Source organism: Pseudophryne corroboree, chromosome 7 (genome assembly GCF_028390025.1).
Source record: "Pseudophryne corroboree isolate aPseCor3 chromosome 7, aPseCor3.hap2, whole genome shotgun sequence".
NCBI lineage: Eukaryota > Metazoa > Chordata > Amphibia > Anura > Myobatrachidae > Pseudophryne > Pseudophryne corroboree.
In genome coordinates this window covers 134301189-134325671 of record NC_086450.1, presented here as the reverse complement: position 1 = coordinate 134325671, position 24483 = coordinate 134301189, and the positions used below count along the sequence as shown (strand labels likewise).

At 44.6% G+C, this 24483-nt stretch overlaps 1 protein-coding gene across 2 annotated transcripts in view; it reads right to left on the bottom strand.

The window, feature by feature from the left end:
• Positions 1–3101: 3101 nt before the first annotated feature.
• The window catches only part of LY75 (lymphocyte antigen 75), a 283460-nt gene continuing 262078 nt past the window's right edge, over positions 3102–24483 (bottom strand). For both annotated transcript variants that reach the window (XM_063933663.1, XM_063933664.1), the window contains 4 exons: positions 21859–22017; positions 20544–20666; positions 11748–11915; positions 3102–11093 (listed from right to left, as the gene is read on the bottom strand). In XM_063933663.1, coding sequence (XP_063789733.1) covers positions 10927–11093; positions 11748–11915; positions 20544–20666; positions 21859–22017 — 617 coding nt within the window. In that variant the 3' untranslated portion in view covers positions 3102–10926. The remainder of the gene's footprint in view (positions 11094–11747; positions 11916–20543; positions 20667–21858; positions 22018–24483) is intronic.

The following is a 24483-nucleotide window of genomic DNA, read 5'->3' as shown; positions in this document are numbered from 1 at the left end:
TACTGAGCAAAAATTATTATTAAGATGATCTGCTATTACATTGTCTCCCTCATCAAGACTCCCAGTCTCTGTCTTTAGTTTTATTACTCCGCCTTTTGTTTTTCTCCTGTCGCTTATATAACTAAAAAAAGTTTTGCCTTCTTTACCCACTGACTGGGCCATTTTCTCCTCAGCTTGGGCCTTTGCACATCTGATTACCTTCTTTAGTCTCCTTCTGTCTAACAAGATATATCTCTTTGTCGTCATTATTTTGAGTCTGCTTATATTTCCTAAAAGCCATCCTTTTTGCTGTCATAATACTGTATTTGCTACTTCTTTTGCAAACCACACTGGCTTCCTTTTCTTTGTGTTTTTCCTAACACTTTTGATACAAAGGTCTGTTGCCTTTAATATTGCACTTTTTAATGTTTCCCACCTCTCCTGCACTGCTTCCAAGTTCCTCCACTCTGCCAAAGAATTTCCCCATGTCTACAAAATCAGCCTTCCTAAAATACAACACCTTTGTTTTTGTATGGGGTGAGTCAGTCTCTCTCTTTATTCTGAACCATACTGCTTGATGATCACTGGATCCCAGGTTTTCACCCACTTTTTTTACATCCGATATTCTGTCTCCATTTGTAAGTATTAGGTCTAATATTGCGTCTTGGCCATAATATGCCTGCGTTTACCTAACCACTCCACGTTACCACCCCCAAACGCTGTCTACCTGTCACTCACTTTGCAACCAATCCCTCGTAGTGACCACTATAGCAAGTCACTCGCTGTGCATGTGCACTGCGGCTTAGATGCATGCGTAGTAAGAAAACATAAAACAATTTTCATACAATAGCCACTTTGCAACCGCATCTGAATTAAGCACCATATGCATCCCTTTATGGCTACACACAACAAGAAAATATGTGATTACAACAGGTGCGCTTGAAATCAGTGTGTAACCAGACAATATTATACCAAACAGGAGGATTCCCCAGGCCTCCACTACAACATATAGAAAATAAAGATAGGTATAACTTATCCGGCGCTACTTTTTAGATTGCGTCTTAGCAGAATCTCTCCACTGATATTCCTTTATGAATTGAGATTGGATCCAGATCCACCCAAAAGTAATCATATGGGGATATACATAGTGAAGTACAGCTTTTAATAACAATGAAATATCCCAATATAAAATCACAATAAAGCTCCACACATAAACAATAAACAATGGTCCACCCGTCTCCCAAGGTGCATCCAGGATTCCTTGAAAAAGACCCCAGCGCCGGGGTAGAATATTCACAATTGGTTACCAAGGAGACGGTGACGAGTGGACCCAGGGAGGCTTTTTCAGCGCCATTAAGATCTGTGGTAGTACATTTTGAATGCTGTTTCTGAACTGTACATATCAGTTCATACTGCTCTGGTAACTCACATTTTATCACGGTCACCAAGGCCACCATTGTTTATTGTTTGTAATGTGTGGAGCTTTATTGTGATTTTATATTGTGATATTTTATTGTTATTAAAAGCTGTACTTCACTATGTATATCCCCATATGATTATTTTTGGGTGGATCTAGATCCAATCTCAATTCATAGAGGAATATTAGTGGAGAGATTCTGCTAAGATGCCATCTAAACAGTAGCGCCAGATAAGTTATACCTATCTTTCCTCTCCTTTATGGCTACAGTCTAGCAATCTTTAAATAATAATAATTCTTTGTTTATTTCTCCGATTCTAACTCAAAGCACTTTACATTATTGCAGAAGGTGAGGCAGCCATCTTGGACATGCTCAATTGTTCAAAATGATCATTCACATCACTCCCTGGGCCTGATTCAAAGCTGCATACAATTCTGATATTTTCCCAAATGGCTGATAGTTTTCTACTGTGCATGTCACAGACAGCGACTGCAATTTTGGACACAGTTTGACATGTCCACAGTAGCTTAGATGTGACAGATGTTCTGCGCAAACATAGGGTTAATGAGAGGTCCAATGTTCATCTAGCAAGCATATTGCTTTTCCAGGCTCAGTTCTTAGCCTTGTAATGTGGCTGTTTGGGCACTTTTGAATTTACCACTCACTTCAATAATTACACTAAGTGATGTCATGGAGGCAGGAGCGGTCTCCGAACTAAGTTCTATTAGCAAGGAGAAGTCGGCCATATTGCCATTTACGCTACACCCCTGCAGGCAGCTACTTAACATGCGCAATGTTATGAAACTTAAAATCTTTAGCATGGGGCATATTTGACCAAATTTTTAAAAAAAAAGTACTTGAAAAACCTTAAGCTCAAAAGGCCCTGAACTGAAACAAAATCTAATAAAACAACCCCCTAAATCTTAAACTGTCCTCTACACAGAGTTATGCCTACCCAAAATACATCAACATACTTCAAAACATTCACTTTGTCAAACAGGAAGTAGGGAAAAAGCACCGATATATCAGCGTTAGATTATTCCAAATTTCTCATTTTTTTTTGCCCTGAAATTTGGCATGTGTGACGGTTCTGGGTGGACATGCCAAATTTCAACTCACTATGCCCAATAATTTGTGTGTAGCCCCCTCAAACACCCCCTGCCCCCACAAAGGGCGTTATCCTATTAGCCTATTTGGCTGACTGAAACGGCTGGATATCGCGGTATCCAATTAGAGGCCATTTTGATCGCCCGAAACTGGACCCGCGATCACTCGAAAACACATAGGATTGGGGATAAGTCCCCAATACCATACGTTATCACGGCTCCGGTGGCCCCTTATCGCCCACACTATAATGGAAACATGCTGTTTATTTGGCCATGCCCTGACAATACAGTATATAGAATATAAAAACAAAGCAGAAATGTGTGTATAGAATGTATTTGGCTTCAGACATTTTTTTTTTTTTTTACATAAAACATTTCAGTAGCATGAACACAGTGCAAACTGATCAGGTAAAAATTATTAAATATAGTGCAAAACAAGTATTCAAAATGCAGAGCTTTTAACTTAAACTGTATACGACGTATGTAAGACTCACAGAATTCTTGCATCTGATGAATAGTGTATATAATTTACATAAACTTGCCACCAAAGAATAAACATTATTGAAAAAGCCTGCAAATACTACTCTATACAATAATGTCCATAATAAGCTTTATTCAGTGACCAAAATCCCCATAGACCTTAAAAAGGATGGTTACAGTTTTGTGGAGGTTTTTCTATGGGTTAAATTTGCAAAACAGAACATAACTGATCTCTGCCTGCTATAAATACACCTTTTTTTGTATGACGTATATAGGACACACCTGTCCTACAGCTCCTGCAATCTTCATAGGGCTAAGGCTGGAGAGTCTTGGAGCACAGCTGGTGCCCCCCACCAACATCACAAACACCAGATGGTCATATCTGAAGAAGGCCAATAAGATAATGAAGCCCTAGATCAGTGATGGCAAAGAGTAACCCTCTGGGCCTTTACCTGCATTATTGTCTGATTTCTTGTAACTTGGAAAACGTACCTAAAATACCTGCTTATGTTATTGCATGATATAAGCATCTTTTTCTTTCATTAAATGTATTCTTTTAACTTCTTAATTTAAAGACTAATCAGCAACCCACTGATGGTTAGTTGGCTACCCTTGTGGCTCCTGAAGTGTATCAGGCTGTCTATCACAGCGAACATGCACTGTGACAGGCCTAATGAAGGTGGGAGGAGCTACTGAGCAGGAAAGTGCTATACTGTATACACTATGTAAGTGTATCAGAGAGAGTCTAAGTGTATTAGAGAAGTGTCAGTAAAAGTGTCAGTAAAACCTGCTACCTGCAGCACTGCTTGGCAGTGGCTTCCCAAGAGACAGGCAGCCCCAAGGGGAGGTGTTTTCTCCCTAGAGCAGGGGTGGGGAACTACACATACCAGCATGCCTTGCTACAGTTTTGCTATCTGGCCATGCTAAAACTGTTGCAGGGCATGCTGGGATGTGTAGTTCAACAGTTGGAGGGCCAAAGGTTCCCCATCCCTGCCCTGTGATTGCAGAGAGCACTTCCTATGGGAAGCCACTCCCATTATCATGACAGCCCTTCCCAGCATCTAGGGGCTAAAACCGATGCAGCCCCTAAACATTGTCCAGCTTCCTAATTTGTGTACATGCATGGGATCACAATCCTGTGCATCCTTACAGGCCCCCCGGCCACACCACATAGGAGCAACCACTAGTGTATATAGCAGATAGATTCATTCTTTCCATTTAACCCCTTAAAAATGTTAAACAAATAATTAAAAACATTTCATGAAAGTGGACTACTCTTGTAACAAACTTATGTAATTGTATCTTGAAAAGTATTTTTAATGGCAAAATCCAATAAAAATTTATTTTATTGTCCAATACCTGAGTCAGTAGTACACACACACACATATATATATATATATATATATATATACACACCAAAAATCTAACATAACCCTTCACATCCTTCATTTGCTTTTAAAGTTAAAGGAAGTGATCAGTAAATACAGTTGCATTCTAGCTACACACAACCATTAAAAGCCCTTTAACAAATGGCTAGTTACTTACAATCAAACCAGAAAAAAAAAAAAAAAGGTTTAGCTTTTACACTTTTCCAATCACTGCATTAATACAGAGTTATGCTACCTGTGGTTTCCAAAAGATAGTTTTGGGTTCCCATGGAGACTTATTCAACTTTACCCATGAACCCTACTGGATACAAAACAAAATCCCTTGCATATTGCACACTCTTCTTGTGCAGGTTAATTGACCTTACCCCAATTGTACAAACCCTATGAAATATTTGTTAGCTATATTCTAACGCTATAAACTTCTACCCCAAATACAGTAGTTCTCTTCCAGACTAATGTGCTATTAATAAATATACCAAACTACTGTAGTTACCAGCCCGTCAAAATGACAGAACAAAATAAGGTCAGCACCGGCAACTGTGTGCGTCCGAAAGGAGCAATAATAGGATTTTGGTACTTACCAGGTAAATCCTTTTCTTTGAATCCATAGGGGGCACTGGAGTACTCTTGGGATATGGACCGGGCGTAGCCGGAAATGGCACATATTTAAATATTTACATTAGTAACTGGCCATCCCCTCCATATTCCCATAGAGCCTTCAGTATTTTTACTGGGCCGAACAGGAGTAATAGAGAGGATGAACCATAGAGAATTACATATAACATTATATGAACCTATAACCCTAAAGTTGACACATAACGTAACTGATAACAATCAGTTGATACCATAACATCGAATGCATTGGTGGTGTTACCATAAGATCCCCTGAACTTACCACAAACCAGGTAAAACTGCTCTGGGTGGGCGTCCAGTGCCCCCTATGGATTCAAAGAAAAGGATTTACCTGGTAAGTACCAAAATCCTATTTTCTTTTTCATCCACTAGGGGTCACTGGAGTACTCTTGGGATGTACCAAAGTTTCCCGTTGGGTGGGAGAGCTGTTTGGCACCTGTAACACTACACGGCCAAAGCTAAATGCTGATGCCGTAAACGTAGCCAACCTGTAAAAGCGCACCAACATGCGCACTGATGGTCATGCACTGATGACCATGTAGCAACTCGTCTAAGCAGTTTCGTAGAAACTCCACGACCTGCTGCTCCTGACGTTCCCAAAGAACGTATGGAATGGTCTGACACTGATGTAGGCGGTTGAAGCCCGCTCATGACGTTCACTAGAACGTGTGGAATGGTCTGACCATGATGTAGGCGGTTGAAGCACGCTTATGACGTTCACTAGAACGTGTGGAATGGTCTGACCCTGATGCAGGCGTTGTAGCCTATTATGAAGCTAAGCCTGACGTATGACATAAGGTCTGCTTGGAAGCTGGTAAAGCCATCTTCACTACATTATAGAGAACAATGTGTCTGTTCTACGTACAACTGATGTTTGGGTTACATAAACGCGTAGTGCGCGTACCACATTCAAAGTAACTTAAGTTCCCGAACATATTGATAACCCAGGAACTACATTAATTAATTGATGCGTGACATTATATTATCTTTGACAGGAAAACGGAATTTGTGCGAAGTTCCGCCCTATGATCATAAAACAGCAGATAGGGTGCCTTGCATGACAAGGCTCCCAATGTTAAAACACGCCTTGCTGAGAGGCTAAGGCTAAGAGAAAATCGTTTACCAATTGAGAAACTTAACATCCACCTGTTGTAAGAATTCAACAAATTAAGACTGTAAACAAAAATCCTAAAACCAGATTAAGTCCCATGGCGCTGGAGGTGGTATAAATGGAGGTCGTCTGAGGAGACCTTGCAGGAAGGTGTGCAGGTAAATTGACATGGCAGAGACCTGCACCTTGAGTGTAGAATATATTCCTTCACCAAACCCAGTCTGTAAAATATTAAAAGACGGGACAACCTGAAAATAATGTTGGAAACTTCTGAGCGTCACACCAACTTATAGAGGCACGCTAAATCTTGTGATAATGAGCTGCCGTACTGGCTTCCTAGCCCCTAACATGGTTTGTATACCAGATTCTGGAATGCCATCCGTTCTTAAGAGAGCGCTTTGAACAGCCACCCCGTCAAACGCTGCCGCGCTAAATCGGGGTAAAAGAACGGACCCTGGTGGAACAGGTCCGGACGTGGCGAGAGATGTGAAGGATCGGCTGCGAGTAGGTCGCGGAGATCCAAGAACCATGCCCTCCGAGGCCCATGTGGCGCCACTAGTATGACTGTCATGGATTCTTGTATGATCAATTTTAGTACCCGAGGAAGCAGCGTAAACATTGTAACAGAGTCACAACGCTGTACAGCCACGCGATCGTGAGAGCATCCCCAGCTGCTGCCTTCGGAGCTTTTGTACTGGACACATACTGGGATGTACACATACTGGGATGTTTGATTTTTTTTTTTTTTTTTTTGCGAGATGCCAATAGATACCCCTGTGGGTAACTCCACCGCTGGACCAACATCTGGAACACTTAAGAATTCAATGCTCAGTGACCTGGAATAAGCTGCCTTGCAGCTGTTCACTCCCAGAATGAACATCGAGCAACTTGCCGCATGTTCATGGGACTTCGAATCCCTCCTTGATTGGTGATGTATGCGATCGCCGTTGTGTTGTCTGACCGCACCTGGACAGTCTGAGACCGGAGCATGTGGTCCGCTTGCCGCAGCGCGTTTGACCGAAATCTTCCATGATTTGTGAAGTTGATCATTTGGGACCCCAGGTCCCCAACCTCTGAGACTTGCATCCATTTTTAGAATTATCCAATTCCAGACGCCGAACATTGTCCCTGCGGTAAAATTATGTACTTGGAGCCACTAGGGTAGTTAAACTCTGGCCCTTAGAGACAACCGTACTATTTGATGAACTTGTAGGAGCGTGCAAGAACATCCAGGTGAAAATGACCTGAGTGACTCCTTGCGAACTGGAGTGTGTCGAAAGACGTCACTCTCCTTTCCAATAGGCAAAAGGCCAAACGGATCAAGACTATCCGAGGCTTGCGTAGGAACTGTACGTTTTGACGAACAGTTTGTGTGTTGTGTTCAGGCATGTTAATCCGTGTAATCATGGAATTATCCCTATGCTTGAGTCCGATGTTACGGAATGAGGCTTGATATCTCGAGGTTAACAATCTAACCGTGCTGAATGACGCCATTGTACGTTAGTAAGGCCCGTTGCATGATGAAGTTTTGAGACGGAGCTTTAATGAGCAGATCTGCAAAACACGGAACGGTTATCACTTCCAGGGATGAGCTATCACGATAGCCATTACTTGTGACAACCCTAGGCGCCATACGAAGCCAAAACGGTAGCGCTTGAAAGCGAGAATGGGTTTTACTGCAGCCTAAGTAGGCCTGATGCGTCTAAGTACTTATTCCTGTTGAAATCCAGAATCACTGTGGATGTCAACCTGTAGTCACCAACTGCAGGTATTCCTCTGTTGAATCTGTAGTAAGCGACGCACTGATTGACCTAAAGGGTCAGTATCGGACTGACAGAGTCAGCCAGCCTTGGAACTACCCCAAACTGGAATAATGACCGTGACTCTGTTGTTGACCGCAGTCAAACTGCTCAATCTACTAGAGCTTCTGACCCAGGCAGACCCGTCTTGCAAATTGCAATGGTGGAAAACAATCAACCTTTATCTTGTAAACTGCGAACCCAAAATTGCGGATCCCCCAACTGTGGATGCCCACAACTGACGATCGGCGATGGGCTGGAAACTCATTATGGCCCTGGTTGTTCAGTGGCTTAGCTGTAAACGCCACTAAAACCCTGGTTAAAGATGCCTGGAAGTAGGTGGCAGCACTTTAACCGTATATCGAGGACAATCAGAGGTTATCGTAAACCACGTTTACTACCACCTGACCCGTCTGTGGCTGTCTGTAGCACGGCCCCGAAAGGACTGAGATGTAAAGACTATATTCTGAGTATATTTATTCTGGAATTTGTCCAAGACAGGACGAAACCTGTAGCCAGCGCAAGGTAATGTTTCTATTCTCGTTTAGAAACGGACGCCGTCCTGTTAAGAACGTAGCGAAAAAGCACGTTGTGCCGCACTAGTGAAGCTGAAAAGCGAGAACTAAACTGGCTGACGTCCACAGAAACTGTACCTAGATATTGAGCAGAATCACAAGTGTGATCAGCGAGAAGCGTAATGTGTTCTTCTTGTAGGGCAAACGTGAACTGTATTGCCATGCAACCACTGCCCTGTTAAGCCAAAACCCGGCCCAAACCATGTTAAACAACACCCCTACTGCTGTATACTGTAGGGCACACTGCGACGGGTAACCCTGAAACGGTCAAATTATAAAACAATAATAACAAGTGTCCCCAGTCAGTATATACGCCAGCCTCCCCCAACGAGGAACGGCAATAGTGCGTATGTACAGTCGTATTTGTCCGACGGACTGTGCAGCGAAGCTGCTATGTCTTATACTTACTCCGTATGTACACGGACAAGCAAGTACAGAAGGATAGACCAGTACCGTGACTTAGTACCACGTAAATAAAGTGTGTATAAATCTACATTACAGCACACGTGTTCATCTTGTGCTTGTACAAAACCAAGAAAATAAAATTCCTAACAACACCCCGGCTCCTCTAGAGGCCGAGTGTTGTAGGGCAGCAACTTCCTGGGAAGAACCAGGAAGTAATGTTAAAATGGTGTCCGCCATGTGCTTGCTTAGTGCAAGATTGCTGATACACCAAGTTCCATATATATATATATAAATATAAACACATAGATATATATTAATACATGCACATTTATATACACAGACACCCCTATCTGTATACTATCAGTGTGTAAACACACAAACACATATACACACACACACACATATATATATATATATATATAAATATACACATATATATATATACACAACAGTTATATTGTATATGTAACAGAGACTCTGATATTGGCCACAGGCTTAAAATCCTGATGATTTTGCTGCCTAAACGCAGCTTAGTTATTGGGGCCTCCCCCCCCCCCCCCCCTCTCTCTCCTGCAGAAGAGTATTATTTGCAGGTACAGCCTTTATTATGGCTGCCGATTTCCCCCACACTGCTCCCCCCCCGTTGTTTAGCAGACGGGAGACGGGGAGTGCAAGTCTTACCGCGGCCGTGTGAAGGACTGCACGTCGGAGATTGGTGAGCGGCTGCCAGAGCGGGCCGCGGCAGCAGCTGTCCGCGGTCAGCTCGGCCGCTCACCCCACCAGAGCCGTACCAGGGTAGGGAGGAAAACGGATTGCGCGGACGCCGGCGAGACGGGGAGCGGCCTGCGCAGTGCCGGGATTCGCTCGCTGGCTCCCTCTGCAAGTCCAGTGGAGCATTATAGTGGCAGCAAGGTTTTACTAGTGGCAGGCAACAGGGGAACGTTTACAATTAAAGTATATAAACACATACAGTCCCCCCATAATGGGCGGCAGTGTGAGCTGACCGCCCGCAATAGACAGAAAAAATAAGTAAGTGAGCGGCGGCAGTGAGAGCTGCCTACCGCTCAGTACCTGCACCACCTGCGGAGGCCATGACGGGACTTCTCTGTAAGCGCCGTCCTGCGTCCTTGTGCAGCCAGTGGCTGCAATCAGCTGCGCTGATTTTGGTCAATGGCGGGGCCCTTTGTATGAGCACCGGCAGACCATCTGCTGACTAATGCAGCACCAATGATCCTTAACCCGAACTTCTCTGATAAGTTGGGAAGGGATCAGGTAGAAAAAAACAAAATATATATAATCTTGCTTGAAGATCGAAGGACATTCAGTCCACAGTACCTTCCGACTAGAGGCACAGAAAAATACTGAAGGCTCTATGGGAATATGGAGGGGATGGCCAGTTACTAATTTAAATATTTAAATATGTGCCATTTCCGGCTACGCCCGGTCCATATCCCAAGAGTACTCCAGTGACCCCTAGTGGATGAAAAAGAAACTTGAATTGATCCGTCGAGCTCCATCTATTGGCTGCCGGCGCGCAAAACACTTGAATTCCCCCCATAGAGGCGAGGCACAGCATTAACCTTTTATTATAAAGGATTAGAAGACAAATTAAGATTCTAGGTATTGAAAAAAAGACTAATTAAATATATATATTTTCTGAGGGGTCAATCACCACTACCCTGCCTCTTCTACGGACTTGCACAATATTTCTAGACAAGGGAGTATATTATAAAGTTTAGGTTGCACAAACTGAAGATTAAATTAAAATGGTCATTCTATAAACACACTATGTATTGGTAAACTTGAGATCAAAATGTGGAATTTGTTGTAGACTATGAAGTAAATGTAAAACACTTTCAGGAAAATATACCCAATATTTTTAAACTTTACATAAAAAAAAATAAAAAATCGATTTAATCCATAAATCTGTCTCGCCGGGAGGTACTTAAATACCACAACACCGGAACAGGTTAAAGGTTTCTTCCATTTGTGCAAAATAAAAATTCAGGTGCAAATTTGAAAGCAAAAAGTTTTAAGAGTAGTCAATCATGGACTCCATCTGATCTTCTGCGCGGCGATACCGAACTGAAGAGAAGAAAAGACTGTTTCGCGTTTTGTAGAGGTAGAAGAGCAGTCCGACGATGAGGACAACAATTGTTAACACAGCAAGGCCAACTGCGAGCCCTGCACCAGTAGATTCTGGAATGAAATCAGAATGCATTAAATCCCAAATTAAATGATACCAAAAAGTGACCTCTACAGCACATTACAATAGAAAAACGTACATGCACAATGGCCCTCATTCCGAGTTGTTCGCTCGCTAGCTGCTTTTAGCAGCTTTGCACACGCTAAGCCTCCGCCTACTGGGAGTGAATCTTAGCATAGTAGAATTGCGAACGCAAGATTAGCAGAATAGCGAATAGAAATTTATTTGCAGTTTCTGAGTAGCTCGAGACTTACTCTGCCACTGCGATCAGTTCAGTCAGTTTCGTTCCTGGTTTGACGTCACAAACACGCCCTGCGTTCACCCAGACACTCCCCCGTTTCTCCAGACACTCCCGCGTTTTTCCCAGAAACGGCAGCGTTTTTTCGCACACACCCATAAAACGGCCAGTTTCCGTCCAGAAACACCCACTTCCTGTCAATCACACTCCGATTACCAGAACGAAGAAATTTCTACATAAAGCCGTGAGTAAAATACCAAACTTATTAGCAAATTTACTTGGTGCAGACGCACTGCGAACATTGTGCATGCGCATTAGCGACTAATCGCTCCGTTGCGAAAAAAAATAACGAGCGAACAACTCGGAATGAGGGCCAATGGCAAGAACTGTCAGAGTCAGGAGAACTTACTCAGAGGCGATTTGCAGACGACTCTTCCATGACCAGGTGTGCACGGAACTTTGTGCCACGTTCCTGTTTCAGGTAACAAAATAGCACAGGAGTCGCTGGTTTCCTTCTGTGCAGTGCTCCAGTTACTATATTGTATTGGGGACCCATTAAGCCATACTGCTTTCTGATCTGCAGGGATGGAAAACATTTGACTCTTGATAGGATTTTCTAATACAATAAATATATAATGGTGTGTCTATTTTGTGCATCTACCCATTATAACCATGAAGGAAATACACACACTCTCCCTACAAACTCATTTAAACCTGTGTGAAAACTAGAAGGGGGTGAACACACTGTTCCTGCATCCATCCTGTTGATATTAGGGGGGTATACCTGATTGGTTGCTATGGGCAACAACTCCACTTCTGTAAAAACACACGTTAGTAAATATACCCCAAGGTGCTGAACTGATCAGAGAATGCATCAAGAATACACGCTAAACCAGGAGACCTAGAGCCTGATTCAGAGGCGCACAGTTACATGCGCAAATATGCGAATGGCTCAGCCGCCATCTTGTACACAGGGAAGCCACTGTCGTCATCTCACATCCGCTGCTCACATACATAAGCGGGACCATCAGTCGCACCATCGGACCTCTAAGCCGCCGCCCTATGCTGTCTCAGTCTGAGCCGCTCTCCTAAGACTCTGGGGCTTCTCCAACTGCGAGTGGCTGACCGTTTTCCGTTATCTCCCCAAACGCTGACTACTTGTTCTCTGTGCAAAAAATTGCTCCACTACATCAGACAACGACATTGCATGCACCGGACTCAGGCCCATAGTTTCTGCTAAGAGGAGAACAGTATATACAGTATCTTATCTGGATGCATATTTGGGAGCGTGTATGCTGTACTGCTGGCCGGCACACCTCTCATCCTATCCAGCGTCGTCTCTACTGGCAATTTATCGCAGTTACTACATTTTACCCTGCACTAAGGCTCTCAGCCCTGTGAGGAGACCTATCTCATCCACAGCGCTTGTCCAGGGTACAACTAATTAGTTCAGTTTAACAGCCTGCTGCAAAACAGCAATCAAAACTAAGGCCTATTACTTAATAATAATAATAATAATGTAAGTGGACGGAACTGCATGTATACACTTTGGGCTAAGTGTAAGATCCTGCGAGAAGCAGGAAGTGCGGGATTTCGTGCGAGTCTGGACAGATTTTTAAAGCGCCAATCATTTACATGGAGAAAACCAACCTTGTTTTGCAGTGTAAATATTTTGTCTAGAAATCCTGCACTTCCTGCTTCTCGCAGGTTATTACGGGTGTAGTATGGTATGCCGGCGGTCGGGCACCTGGCGACCAGCATACCGGCGCTGGGAGGCCGACCGCCGGCATACCGACAGTGTGGCGAGTGCAAATGAGCCCCTTGCGGGCTCGCTGCGCTCGCCACGATGTGGGCACAGTGGCGCGATATGCGCGCCACGCTATTTTATTCTCCCTCCAGGGGAGTCGTGGACCCCCACGAGGGAGAATAAGTGTCGGTATGCCGGTTGTCGGGATTACGGAGCCGGTATACTGTGCGCCGGGATCCCGACAGCCGGCATACTGAAGACCACCCGGATATGGGTGTAGTATGGTATGCCGGCGGTCGGGTTCCCGGCGACCAGCATACCGGCGCCGGGAGGCCGACCGCCGGCATACCGACAGTGTGGCGAGATAGCCCATTGTGGCAGTCTACTGCTTTGCTTCATTTTCGACCTGCAGCGTTCACAATAGTTTCCAGTCAGTAAAATGTAAATAGAGGTCTATGGGAATGCTCATTTAGCACTTGTGCAAGAGAACAATTGTAAGACCTGTTAGTGAGATATGTGACTTGTTAGCGAATGTGTCTAAACCGTAATAAAATTGCCTCTCCTTCAATGAGTCTCACTGTCTGTGAGTAGAAGGCCTTGATTAACTTCTTTGTTTTCTAAAGGTTGCAGGAGAGATCCTATCCCTGTATGTGTCGCCTCCTCAGCAGATAAGGGAATATTTCTATTTGTAAATTACAGTGAAGTGATCTCACAGGTATATTACTGCACAAGACTTATGGAGGAATTCAGAATTTGCAAATGTCCAATATTTGTCAATACACAGCACTTTGTGTGAACTACACAACTATACATACCGTTGCCTTACTTCAGTTCATGAGGCTGAAATTTTGAACAGCAATCAAGTTATTATGAGTTACAAATAATAGCTTAATGTATTCCCTGCATAGATCCGACGAGCCTCTTTGGAGCATAGATTCCATTAGGGGCTTAGCATCGGAGGAGCTTGTGCTCCTGGTGCAGATGATGGCGTAGGGCGCTGCCCGGACTGTCTGAGCGGAACACACACAAACTGTGTATGTCACTCATAAGTTGTGCAACTCTCATTTTGCAGTAATACTGGTGGGCGGTGTCAGACAGACTATGGCGCTGCCCCTGGGAACATCTCCGAGTTCGTCGTGCATCTTTTGAATGACGTGTGAGATACTATCTATTGCCATAGAGGCAGTATGCACCTTGGCCACACAACATAATTACTGTTCACATATGCACCCCCTGGCCTCACCTCTCTGCTACTTCTCCTGACCCTCCCCCTACCTGATGCTCTCTTGCTGTTGTGCCACCCAGGGAACACTGGGCTGATGGGTGTCTGCCAATGGGCCGTATTGCCCCCTGAATGCACATATAGGAGCAGCATTAGATATGGATCAGATGTAGCTGCGTTAACCAAGCCACTGCCGCATTAAAATTCCACAGTCCTTTTTATCACCAGTGCCTCTGACTTCTCCCCACCTGTACCTCTCCCCTCTCCCAACTGGTGCCTCTACCTCCTCCCCATCTGTACCTCTGCCCCCTCTCACCAGTGTCTCTGCTCCCCCTCCCCACTAATGCCTGTACCGCCTCCTCATCAGTACTTCTGCTCCCTCCATACATGTGCCTCTGCATCCCTCCCCACTTGTGATCTGGTCACTTCACAACTATGCCTCCGCATTCCTCCCCACTTATGCCTTTGTAAGCCTCTGCAGCCTCATGCCCCCCTCCCCCCGTCTTCGCTACCTGTGCCTCTGCCCACCATCACCATCTGTGCAACAGTGAATACGAAGATCCAGGAGCAGCGCAGGAGGTCCACAACAAGGACTAGGAGGCAATGTAGAAATCAGGTGAGCAGTCTCTGATGGGGAGGAGGGAGGTTTTTTTTTTATTCAAAATTAGCCTCACATGCTGGCCGTGCCCACTTTAGCAAAACTCAGAACGGGAAAGGTCATATCAGAGCTTTTACTACTAGTCATATCTCAAAAGGACACTGAAAAGTACATCCAGGAACGAACTGAACAACTTTTGGCCCAAATGTAATAAGCTGCATGTTGCGTGCAACGTCCATATTTCAACGGTGCAGCCTCTGGATTTAAAAAAGCAATTTGCTTCAAGCAAAAACAGGATTTTAATACCTACCGGTAAATCCTTTTCTCCTAGTCCGTAGAGGATGCTGGGGTCCACTTCAGTACCATGGGGTATAGAAGGTTCCGCAGGAGCCATGGGCACTTTAAGACTTTTCTAGAGTGTGAACTGGCTCCTCCCTCTATGCCCTTCCTCCAGACCTCAGTATAGGAACTGTGCCCAGGGAGACGGACATTTTCGAGAAAAGGATTTACTTTTAAATTAACGGTGAGATTCCTACCAGCTCACACTTCAACCATGCCGCACAACATGGTATTCAACAAAACTCATGCCAATAAGCATGAACATTACAGCAACCGTGCTGAAAACTTAACAAAATAACAACTGCAGGTAAAGTACGCACTGGGCTGGGTGCCCAGCATCATCTACGGACTAGGAAAAAGGGATTTACCGGTAGGTATTAAAATCCTGTTTTCTCATACGTCCTAGAGGATGCTGGGGTCCACTTCAGTACCATGGGGTTATACCAAAGCTCCAGTATGGGCGGGAGAGTGCAGATGACCCTGCAGCACCGATTGACCAAACTTGAGGGCCTCATCGGCCAAGGTGTCAAACTTGTAAAACTTAGCAAACGTGTTTGCCCCTGACCAAGTAGCTGCTCGGCAAAGTTGTAACGCCGAGACCCCCGGGCAGCCGCCCAGGATGAGCCCACCTTTCTAGTTGAATGGGCATTCACCGAATTCAGTATCGGCAATCCTGCCGTGGAATGAGCGTGCTGAATCGTACCTCTGATCCAACGCGCAATGGTCTGCTTAGAAGCAGAACATCCAATCTTGTTAGGAGCATACAGGACAAACAGAGCCTCTGTTTTCCGTATCAGAGCTGTTCTTGCGATATAAATTTTCAAAGCTCTGACCACATCCAGAGACTTTGACGCAGCGAAAGTGTCAGTAGCCACTGGCACCACAATAGGTTGGTTTATATGGAAAGAAGAAACCACCTTTGGAAGAAATTGCTAACGAGTTCTTAACTCAGCCCTATCTTCATGGAAGATCAAGTAAGGACTCTTGTGAGACAAGGCCCCTAACTCAGACACCCTCCTTGCGGATGCAAAGGCCAACAGCATGACCACTTTCCAAGTGAGAACTTCAACTCTATCTCCTGTAGAGGTTCAAACCAATCCGATTGAAGGAACTGCAACACCACATTAAGATCCCATGATGCCACTGGAGGCACAAATGGAGGTTGGATGTGCAGAACCCCTTTCACGAACGTCTGAACTTCTGGAAGGGAGGCCAAAATTGTTTCTGAAAGAAAACGGACAAGGCCGAAATCTGGACCTTGATTGAACCCAATCTTAGGCCCGCATCCACACCTGCCTGCAGAAAACGTCCTAACTGAAACTCTTCAATAGGAGCCTTCTTGGATTCACACCAAGACACATATTTTCTCCAAATACGGTGGTAATGTTTAGACGTTACTCCTTTCCTGGCCTGAATCAGAGTGGGAATGACTTCTTTGGGAATACCCTTTCGGGCTAGGACCCGGCGCTCAACAGCCATGCCGACAAACGTAGCTGTGGTAAATCTTGATACACGCACGGCCCCTGCTGCAGCAGGTCCTCGCGAAGAGGAAGAGGCCGAGGATCTTCTATGAGCAACTCCTGAAGATCTGGATACCAAGCTCTCCTTGGCCAGTCTGGGACAATGAGGATCGCTCGAACATTTGTTCTCCTTATGATCTTGAGCACTTTTGGAATTAGTGGAAGTGGAGGAAAGACATACACTGACCGAAACACCCACTGGGTCACCAGTGCATCCACTGCTATTGCTTGAGGGTCTCTCGACCTGGAACAATATCTCTGAAGCTTCTTGTTGAGACGAGATGCCATCATGTCTACTTGAGGAACTCCCCAAAGACCTGACACCTCTGCGAAGACTTCTTGGTGGAGGCCCCATTCTCCTGGATGGAGATCGTGTCTGCTGAGGAAGTCTACTTCCCAGTTGTCCACTCCTGGAATGAAAATTGCCGACAGAGCTCTTGCATGTCTTTCTGCTCAGAGGAGGATCTTTGTCACCTCTGCCATCGCCGCTCTGCTTTTCGTTCCGCCCTGACGGTTTATGTACGCGACTGATGTTATATTGTCCGACTGGATCTGTACGGGTTGATCTTGATGAAGATGCCCCGCTTGTAGAAGGCCGTTGTAAATGGCTCTCAACTCCAAAACATTTATGTGAAGACAGGTTCCTGACTTGACCATTTTCCTTGGAAGCTTTCTCTCTGTGTGACTGCTCCCCAGCCTCGGAGACTTGCATCCGTGGTTACTAGGACCCAGTCCTGAATCCCGAACCTGCGTCCCTCTAGTAGGTGAGAACTGTGTAGCCACCACAGGAGCGAAATTCGGGCTTTGGATGACAGGATTATCTTCCAGTGCCTGTGTAGGTGGGATCCGGACCACTTGTCCAACAGGTCCCACTGGAACACTCTGGCATGGAATCGGCCAAACTGTATGGCCTCGTAGGCCGCTACCATCTTCCCCAACACCTGAATACATTGATGAATGCTGGTTTCAGAATTTGTTTGACCATTCTCTGCATTTCCAGAGCCTTTTCTACTGGAAGAAATACCCTCTGTACTTCTGTGTCCACTATCATCCCCAGAAAGGACAATCTTGTCGCCGGTTCCAATTGTAACTTTGGAAAACTTATGATCCAACCGTGATGTTGAAGTACTGTCAGGGAGAGTGCCATGTTCTGCACCGACTTTTCCCTGGATCTCGCTTTTATCGGGAGATCTTCCAGGTCAGGAATTATATTGACTCCTTGTTGTTGAAGGAGGACATCATCTCCTGCCATCACCTTGGTGAAAACCCTCGGTGCCGTGGAAGGTCCGAACTGAAACGTCTGAAATTGGTAATGACAATTCTGTATTGTGAATCTCAGATAAGCTTGATGTGGAGGATAAATGTGAACGTGTAAGTAGGCATCTTTTATGTCTACTGCCACCATGAAGTCCCCCTCCTCCAGACTGGAAACCACTGCCCTCAGGGATTCCATCTTGAACTAGAACCTTTGCGGGTAGAGATTCAGAGTATACAGGTTTAGAATCGGTATGACCGAGCCATCCAGCTTCGGAACCACGAATAGGGTTGCAATAAACCCTTCTCCTTGTTGTAACAAGGGTACCAGGACAAAAACTTGATCCTGACACAATTTTTGTATTGCTGCTGCCACCACTTCCCTGTCTGGGATAGAAGCTGGTAAGGTCGATTTGAAAATACAGCCTGGGGAAATGTCTTGAAACTCCAGTTTGTACCCGTGGGACTCTATTTGTATGACCCACGGGTCTAGGCCAGATTGAACCCAGAACTGGCTGAAGAGTTTCAGACGTGCCCCCACCTGAGCGGACTCCCGCAAGGGAGCACCAGCGTCATGCTGAAGACTTGGCAGGAGCAGAGGTTGATTTCTGCTCCTGTGATCCTGGAGACGCTGTGGACTTTATTTCCTTTTCCCCTTTCTTTACCCACAAAGAAAGGGGAACCTTTACCCTTTTTTGTAATTTTTGGGCCAAAATGACTGCATCTGAGAGTGATGTGTCTTTTTCGCCGGCGCAGGAGCAATAGGCAAGAATGTTGACTTACCTGCGGTAGCCGCAGGAACTAAAGCATCAAGCCAATCTCCAAATAAGGACTCGCCTTAATACGGGAGAGCCTCCATATTCCTTTTGGAATCTGCGTCAGCCTTCCATTGGCGAATCCACAACTCCCTCCGTGCTGAGATTGCCATGGTAGCGGCTCTTGATCCCAAGAGACCAATATCTTTCATGGTTTCTAGCATGTACGCAGCAGCGTCTTTGATATGACCTAACGTTAGGAGTATCTCGTCTCTATCTACTGTGTCAATGTCTAATGACAAGTTTTCTGACCACTTTTCAATAGCACCACTCACCCATGCCCAGGCAATGGTAGGCATGAGTAGTGTCCCATTGGCCACATCAATAGATTACAACGTAGACTCCAATTTGCGGTCTGCCGGCTCCTTAAGTGAAGCCGTCCCAGGTGCAGGGAGAAAACACCTTTTTCCTTTAACCATGACAGGGCACTGTCTAAAAGTGGGGAAGGGGGGGGGGAGGGGCGGGTGACTCTCACTCACCTTTTCCTGTCCTCTGCATAGAAAAAGCTAAGCTGCCTGACTTCTTTTGGGAATCTGACATTTCTTTTCGGGTTAAACCAGACTCCCTCCAAGAGACTGTTCAGCTCATGAGGTGGAGGGAAAGTTACATTACTTCTTTACTAAAGTAAGCCTGCTCCTGTGGTAAAGGAGGGCTCCCCGTAACTTCTAATACCTCCTTTATAGCTAAAACATGTTTTGAATGTTTTTCGCTAACTTAAGGACCTATTACCCTGGAATCACTAGTGTCGACACAGGAATCAGCGTCCGTGTCGGTATCAGTTCATACTACTTGTGCAAAAGTTTATGTGACCCAGAGGGGTCCCCTGCGGATGAAAGGCAGAACTATTAAAAATCACAACACAACAGATTGTTTTCAGTTTTCTGCATGAGACTCAGACTTATCCAAGCTCTTACTGATATGATTCACACTATCAAGTAAATCTTTCACACAGTCAGGCTCTTGGTGTCACATTACAACTCTGCGTCCATAACATGGCTCCCACAGAGGGAGAGCTCCCTGCCTCAGACATGTCACACACGTGCACAATCACAGCACAGACACTCCGGGGCTTATAGGGGACAGACCCACAGTAAAATCTGTCAGAGGGACACAGAAAAACATTGCCAGTCCACAACTCAGCGCTTAAATCAAAAATCCCTGTGTCGTGTACTTTGTACACAGAGACTTTCCGCTCTATATATATTGTCAATAATAGGTTATAATACCACAATATACACTTTCCCCCCCTTTTTGCACTCTGATACTAAAATCATAAGTTGAGGATCAGCGTTTCTTCCCTTGCTTTTTGCTGGAAGAAAATGGCGCTGAGCAGTGTGCTGGCTGCCAGCAGTCTCCCTGAAAATAAAAAACCAAACATAGTCTTTTCAGTGAAACTCAGTAGAGCTTCACTGGAGTGCGACCAGTCTGCCTGGGCACATTTTCTAAACTGAGGTCTGGAAGAGGGGCATAGAGGGAGGAGCCAGTTCACACTCTAGAAAAGTCTTAAAGTGCCCATGGCTCCTGCGGAACAGTCTATACCCCATGGTACTGAAGTGGACCCCAGCATCCTCTAGGACGTATGAGAAATCAACTAGTTTTTTTGACTTAAAAAAAAACCTGTCTGTTTTAAATCTAGCTGCTATATTCCCAAAGTCTCACCACTGTCCACATCTCACGAAATGTTACACTCGAGCCTGTCACTTTACTTACCCTTCAAGTTGGATTTGACACCGAGCCAAACTCTATTGGTGAGAAGTGCATCAGCCTTCAAATATCTACTAACAAAAGCATTTTCCTCCTCGTCATTTATAGTCAACAGTGTGGAGGTGGGATCTGGAAAACAGATAAACCGTACGGACCATAAGTACAATTATCTTCACTAAAGGAATGTATGAACGAGGAGAAAAACAAAAACAAAAAACACTTTCACCTGATTTTATTTAGATACCAAGATTTTGCAGTAATGGGGTTACATTTTTACATACAAATGGGTTGGGTATGCATTACCGCCACTGACGATCCCGACGGTCAGCATACCGTCCACGGTATCCCGGCAGCAGAATGCCAGCTGGGGGGGGCGCGAGCTCAACAAGCCTCTTGCGGGCTCGGTGGTGAGTGAGTGGGAATAGTCCCTGCTAGTCGGCATGCAGAGGCTGCGGGATGTAGCCATCGGTAATGTGACCGGCGGTATAACTCTTACAACTTGTTTCAGATTATCTCTCTGCTTTTGTTTTAATATGTGCTTTATTTCATTCTGTAAGACATCTTTCTAGTGATGTGTCATTCATTGTGATTATTCTTATACCATCTCCTTATAGAGGCTTTGTTCTCTTTATGGGTAATTGGGATTGTTTTGTTTGTTGTCTTGCCTTAAGTTAAAAATGAGTGTTTGACGTTATATCTGCACCAGAAAAAGCCACTTAAACCAGAGGAGCAGGATATAGGACCAAATGTATTAAGCCTTAACAAGAGATAAATCTGAGACGCATAAGGAGAGATAAATGACCAGCCAATCAGCTCCCTAACTGCCATGTCACATGCTGTGTTTGAAAAATGGCAGTTAGGAGCTGGTTATCTCTCCTTATGCGTCTCAGATTTATCTCTTGTTAACGCTTAATATATTTGGGCCATACAGGATGGAGAATACACCAATTTCTAATGCCAAACTACCAATAGAAAAAAACAAAATTTGCACCATTGATCAGATGTAGACTGTATACCTGTGCAAAAGTGATTATATACTAAATAAACTGCAGAGATCTTCTAATGTTTTATGCAGCAGCCAAAGCTGCATAAAAGAGTATAAAAATGAATAGTTATTTTAGTTCTCAAATGTAGCCTCCTAAGTACTGAGACTACTAAAAATACAGCTGGGTGATTTTTACGCTCTGCGATGAAATAAATCAAAATTTATTTACTGTATGCAAATGTACTCGCAAATATATTTTACTGGAACAGCCTATTCCTAACCTATCATTTTTCTTATCCACAACTATGCCAATGAAACAGTATGTTGGTCATGTACCTAAAGTTTCACAGAAATGTCTGGCCTCCTCACTGGTGTATACAGAGTAGTTGTAAATCTTCATGTCAAAACCGTAGCAGAAATCCTTCTGATGTACCCATCGCCCAGAACCAGGTGTTTTGGGACAGAGCTTATCTTCTGTATACAATTTAGGTTGTACTGTAACATAATGAGAAAACGGTTATTTAAAATGAGAAAATGGTTTGTTTTTTATCTGGTGCCTCAAACATCAAGACCTATGCAATATGATTAAAAAGGAAACAACAGTAAAAAAACAAAAAGACATGGGACATTCCCATTCTCTAACATCCCTAAATGTAAATAAACTACCTGAGCTCGATGTATGATAAGTAATTATATATATATATATATATATATAGTCCCGCAATGGTGTGGCACTCGGCTTGATGAATAAGCAATAAACCAGTCAGGTCTTGTAAGACCTGACTGGTTTATTGCTTATTCATCAAGCCGAGTGCCACACCATTGCGGGACTATATTTATACATATGTATATGTGGAGGCACCGGCGCAGCTATTTGTATTTTCCGTGGAGTGCCGGTCTGGAAACTGCTATATATATATATATATATATATATATATATATATATATATATATATATAGAGAGAGAGAGAGAGAGAGAGAGAGAGAGAGAGAGAGAGAGAGAGAGAGAGAGAGAATAATGCATATAATATTATATATATTATACATTTTATGAGGTGACTGCTTCGCAAAGTACCCTGCTTTTTATCGGTGCTGCTTAACACCGTAGTCAACACAAGTAATCCAAAAGAGACCATTTGCAATAATACCGAACAATTTGCATAATTTACCTTTATATCTTGCAGACTTAAAAATGGTATCAGGAATGTTTAAAGCAATGTTTTATCAAAACAAAATTTCCATAACAAATTCAATATGAAGTAGGCCCCCTAAATCTGTAAAGAAGGCAAAATTGCTGGCAAAATCCGCAAAGACCGGTAAGGTTTGGGGAAAAATAAACAAAAATAGGATTTTAATTACATACCGGTAAAACCTTTTCTCATAGTCCATAAGGGATATTGGGGGAGTTTAGTACGATGGGATATAGACGAGGTCCAAAGGAGCCGATGCACTTTAAATTTCTTCACTGGGTGTGCTGGCTCCTCCAATCTATGCCCCCTCCCAAAGGCAGCTATAGGTAAAATAGTGCCCGAAGGAGAAAGACATACTTGAGAGAAGGAACATAACAACGAGTGGTGAGATTCACACACCAGCACACCAATAACATAAAACGACCAGCAACGGCTGGTAACAAAACAGCAACAACTGAACAGGTAACCATAAGAGACAACCTGCAGAAAAGTCAAAGCACTGAGGCGGGCGCCCAATATCCCTTATGGACTACGAGAAAAGGTTTTAACGGTAGGTAATTAAAATCCTATTTTCTCTAGCACCCATAAGGAATATTGGGGGAATCTAGTACGATGGGGACGTCCCAAAGCTTCCAGAACGTATGGGAACGTGGGGAGACGTCTGCAGCACCGCCTGCCCAAACTGGGTATCCTCTTTGGCCAGGGTATCAAATCTGTAGAACTTCTCAAAGGTGTTCTTCCCCGACCAGGTAGCAGCTCGGCATAGTTGCAAGGCTGAGACACCACGGGCAGCCGCCCAGGAAGAGCCCACCGCTCTTGTAGAGTGGGCCTTTAGAGACTGTGGAACAGGTAAGGCTGCCGACACATAGGCCTGTTGGATCGTAAGCCTAATCCAATGAGCAATGGACTGCTTAGAAGCAGGGCAAGCCTTTTTCTGCGCATCATATAGAACGAACAAGGAATCCGTCTTTTTAGTCCTAACCATTCTCTTGACATAGACCTTCAAGGCTTGCACAGCATCCAATGTCTCCGGAGGAGCAGAAGTGCCAGAATCTGACGGAACAACAAAAGGTTGATTCAAGTGGAACGCAGAGACGACCATCGGCAGGAACTGCAGCCTAGTCCTGAGCTCTGCTCTGTCCTCGTAAAAGACCAAGTAGGGACTTTTACACGACATGCCTAGCAGAAGCCAGGGCCAATAACATCACCGTCTTCCACGTGAGGTACTTGTCTTCTACCATCATCAGAGGTTCAAACTAGGAGGACTGTAGAAATTCCAACACTACATTCAAATCCCAGGGTGCCGTGGGCAGCACAAAAGGAGGTTGTATGTGAAGTACCCCTTGCAAGAAGGTCTGAACTTCTGGCAACACGGCCAAGGTCTTCTGGAAGAAAATGGAGAGAGCTTACCGAAACCCAGACATAACCCCTTGTCCACACCGGCCTGCAGGAAACGTAGGAAACGTCCCAAGTAGAACTCCGCAGGCGGATATGTGTGTTCCTCGCACCAAGAGACATATCTTCTCCAGATAGGATGATAGTGTTTTGACGTCACAGGTTTCCCGGTCCTTGTGAGCTAGGATGTTCCGCTCAATCTCCATGCCGTGAAACGAAGTCGCCGTAAGTCCGGGTAGACGAACGGTCCTTGTTGAAGAGGATCTCTTCTAAGTGGTAGAGGCTAACGGTCTTCGACGGACATGTCCAGAAGATCCGCGTACCGCGCCCTTCGAGGCCAATCCAGAACAATCAGAATTGCCGTGGACTCGATTCC